This window comes from Neopelma chrysocephalum, unplaced genomic scaffold (assembly GCF_003984885.1).
Source record: "Neopelma chrysocephalum unplaced genomic scaffold, ASM398488v2 Primary Assembly neopelma1_97154, whole genome shotgun sequence".
NCBI classification, from domain to species: domain Eukaryota; kingdom Metazoa; phylum Chordata; class Aves; order Passeriformes; family Pipridae; genus Neopelma; species Neopelma chrysocephalum.
In genome coordinates this window covers 1,492-5,612 of record NW_020925795.1, presented here as the reverse complement: position 1 = coordinate 5,612, position 4,121 = coordinate 1,492, and the positions used below count along the sequence as shown (strand labels likewise).

At 38.3% G+C, this 4,121-nt stretch overlaps 1 protein-coding gene across 1 annotated transcript in view; it reads left to right on the top strand.

Moving 5' to 3' along the window:
* Positions 1–6: 6 nt before the first annotated feature.
* Positions 7–4,121, top strand: part of PRMT5 (protein arginine methyltransferase 5) — a 5,074-nt gene continuing 959 nt past the window's right edge. Inside the window, exons 1-3 of the mRNA XM_027671725.1 lie at positions 7–54; positions 1,378–1,436; positions 3,025–3,147. Coding sequence (XP_027527526.1) covers positions 3,032–3,147 — 116 coding nt within the window. The 5' untranslated portion in view covers positions 7–54; positions 1,378–1,436; positions 3,025–3,031. The remainder of the gene's footprint in view (positions 55–1,377; positions 1,437–3,024; positions 3,148–4,121) is intronic.

The window sequence follows — 4,121 nt, the reverse complement described above, 5'->3', positions numbered from 1 at the left end:
CAGACCTACGAGGTCTTCGAGAAGGACCCAATCAAGTACTGCCAGTACCAGCAGGTGGGCGGGGCCTACAAAAGGGGGCGTGGTCTGGTAAAGGGGGTGTGGCTTGTGGGGGGTGTGGCCTGGGGAGGGGCTTTGAGGGTCTCGGTGGTGGCCACACCCCCTAATTAACATATTTTAATTTTATTTTATTTTAATTTTTGATTGGTTTTATCTTATTTTATTTTATTATTTAATGATATTATTTTATTTTATTACTTTTTACTTTAATAATTATTACTGTTATTATTTTTTATTTTATTGCGTATTGATATTATTTTTTTTTTATTTTATTATTTATTACTATTATTATTTAATTTACTTTATTATTTATTGATATTATTATTCTATTTATTTTATGGTTTTATTTTTTTTTGTTATCTATTAATATTTTTATTTTACTTTTTTGCTATGTATGGCTCATATTATTTCATTTTATTATTTAATAATATTATTTTTTTATTTATTTTATTATCGGATGATTCATTTTATTTTATTTCGTTTTTCATTAATATTATTATTTTACTTATTTTATTATTTGATGGCTCATTTTATTTTATTATTTATTAATATTATTTTATTTATTTCATTATTTATTATATTTTTATTATTTATTTTATTATTTATTATTTATTATTTATTATTTATTATTTATTATGGCTCATTTGAATAAGGGCAGTTCTCATTTGCATGACCACTCCCCTGAATGTATCCAAATTTGCATATATTTGCATATTTCTGCTGCTATTTTATGGGCGTGACCAATACTTAAATTGCTTTTACTCTAATTTAAATATTTAAATATTATCTGTGTTGCTCCTCCCATGAATTTGCATATAATTTGCATGTTTCTGCTGACAGTTTTGTGGGCGTGGCCTCAATTTGAACCTTTGAATATTTACCTCATCTAATTAAGCCCTAATTTGCATATTCATGAGCCTGATTTCCACCCCGATTTGAATAAACATGACCCCAATTTTCATATATTAAAATCTGCACGTTGCTCATTTGCATAGCCACGCCTCTCAGGTTTTAAACCTACTAATTGTTAATTTACATAATTACGTCCTGCTTTGCGTGGCCACGCCCACAAATCCTGTGAAACTCGGGTCTAATTTGCATAAATAGTTCTTAATTTGCATGGCCACGCCCCTCATTTGCATACCTTAAGTTTGCCAAAAAAAAAAACAAAAATCAACTTTTTCCCTCCTTTTTTCGACGTTTTTTCCCCCAAAATCACCCCAAAATTGGGGGCGTGGCTTTAACCGTGGCCCCTCCCCCTTTGTTGTCGGGCTGGTGTGGCCACGCCCCTGATTTGCATAACCCCGCCCCCTTTTTTAGGCCATCTACAAGTGTCTCCTGGACCGAGTGCCCGAGGAGGAGAAGGACACAAATGTGCAGTGAGTCACACCAAAAACACCCAAAACACCCCAAAATCACCCAAAATCACCCCAAAATCACCTCAAAACACTCCAAAATCACCCAAAATCACCTCAAATCACCCCAAAACACCCAAAAAACGCTGCAAAAACACCCCGAAATCATCCCAAAACACCCCAAAATCACCTCAAATTAACCCAAAATCAGCCCAAAATCACCTCAATTTACCCCAAAATGCTCTAAAAACACCCCAAAATCGCCTCAAAATCATCCTAAATCACCCCAAAATCGGCTCAAATCCACCCAAAATCACCCCAAAAAACCCCCAAAAATTCCCTGAAAATTACTCCTAAAATTCCCAAAAAAAACCCAAAAATTCCCCATAAAAATCCAAAAAATCCCCAAAAAATTCCCAAAAAAACCCTAGAATTCACAAAAAAAAACCCCAAAATTCCCTGAAAACTACCCCTAAAATTCACAAAAAAAACCCAAAAAATTCACAAAAAACCCCTCAAAAATTCCTAAAAAAATCCCAAAATATCCCCAAAAAATCCCCAAAAATTCACAAAAATATCCCAAAAATTCTCCAAAAATTCCCCAAAAAAACCCCAAAAATTCCCCCCCAAAAAAACCAAAATTCCCCAAAAAATCCCCTAAAAAATCCCAAAATTTCCTCAAAAATTCTCCAAAAAATCCCTCTAAAATTCACAAAAAAACCCCAAAAATTCACAAAAAAACCCCCCAAAAATTCCAAAAAAACCCCAAAAATTCCTTAAAAATTTAAAAAAAAATCCCCCAAAATCCCCAAATCCCCCTAGACCCCCCAAAATGACCCAAATCCCCCGTTTTTAGGGTGGTGCTGGTGCTGGGGGCGGGCCGGGGTCCCCTGGTGTTGGCGACGCTGCCCTTCCAATCCCACTGAAAACACCCCAAATTCCCCCCCAAAAAAACCCCAAAAATTCCCCAAAAAAAACCCCAAAAATTCCCCCCCAAAAACCCTCAAAAATTCACAAAAAAACCCCAAAAATTCACAAAAAACCCCCAAAATTCCCCGAAAAAACCCCCAAAATTCCCCAAAAGAATCCCAAAAAGTTCCCCAAAAATTCCCCAAAAAATCCCAAAAAAATCCCAAAAATTCCCCAAAAAACCCCAAAAATTCCCCAAAAAATCCCTCAAAAATTCACAAAAAACCTCAAAAAATCCCCAAAAAAACCCCAAAAATTCCCCAAAAAATCCCAAAAGAAAAAACAAAAATCTCCAAAAAAACCCCCAAAAATTCCCTGAAAAAAACCCAAAATTCCCCAAAAATTCCCCCAAAAAATCTCAAAAATTCACAAAAAAATCCAAAAAAATCCCCCAAAAAACCCCCAAAAATTCCAAAAAAAATTCCAAATATTCTCCAAAAATTCCCCCAAAAGTCCCCAAAAATTCACAGAAAAACCCCAAGAAAACCCAAAAAAATCCCCAAAAACCCCTTAAAAATTCACAAAAAACACCCCAAAATTCCCCGAAAAATCCCTGAAAAATCCCAAAAATTCACAAAAAAAACCCCAAAAATCCCAAAATCCCTCTAAGCCCCCCAAAATGACCCAAATCCCCCGTTTCCAGGGTGGTGATGGTGCTGGGGGCGGGCCGGGGTCCCCTGGTGTCTGCGACCCTTCGCGCGGCGCGACAGGCCGGGACACGGGTCCGCGTCTACGCCGTCGAGAAGAACCCCAACGCCGTCGTCACGTGAGTCAGGGGGCACCCCCGGGAACCCCCAGACCCAGAGCGGATCAATAGGGATCGATTGGGATCAATAGGGATCAATGGGGATCAATAGAGATCAATGGGGATCAATAGGGATCAATAGAGATCAATGGGGATCAATAGAGATCAATGGGGATCAATAGGGATCAATAGAGATCAATGGGGAGCAATAGAGATCAATAGAGATCAATGGGGATCAATAGAGATCAATGGGGAGCAATAGGGATCAATAGAGATCAATGGGGATCAATGGGGATCAATAGAGATCAATGGGGATCAATAGGGATCAATAGAGATCAATGGGGATCAATAGGGATCAATAGGGATCAATAGGGAACCCTAGAGATCAATAGGGGTCAGTAGGGAGCCATAAGGAGCAATAGGATTGATAGGAACTAATAGAGATCAATAGAGACCAATAGGGGACGATGGGAACCAATAGGGATCAATAGGAACCCATAGGGTTCAATAGAGATCAATGAGGAGCAATAGGGATCAATAGGGGACCCTAGAAATCCATAGAGAGCCATAGGGAGCAATAGGGATCAATAAGGATCAATAGATCAATAGGGAGCAATAGAGATCAATAGGAACCAATAGGGTTCAATAGGAACCAATAGGGTTCAATAGAGATCAATGGGGAGCAATAGGAATCAATAGGGTTCAATAGGAACCAATAGGGTTCAACAGAGATCAATGGGGAGCAATAGGAATCAATAGGGGACCTTAGAGATCAATAGGGATCAATAGGTAGCCATAGTGATCAATAGGGATCAATAGGGAGCCCTAGGGATCAATAGGGATCAATAGAGGTCAGTAGATCAATAGAGAGCCCCAGGGATTGCTATGGATCAATAGGGACCGATAGGGATCGATACGGATTAAAAGAGAGCCATAGGGAATGTTAGGGATCAATAGGGATCAATAGGGAGCCCTGGGGATCAATGGGGATTGAT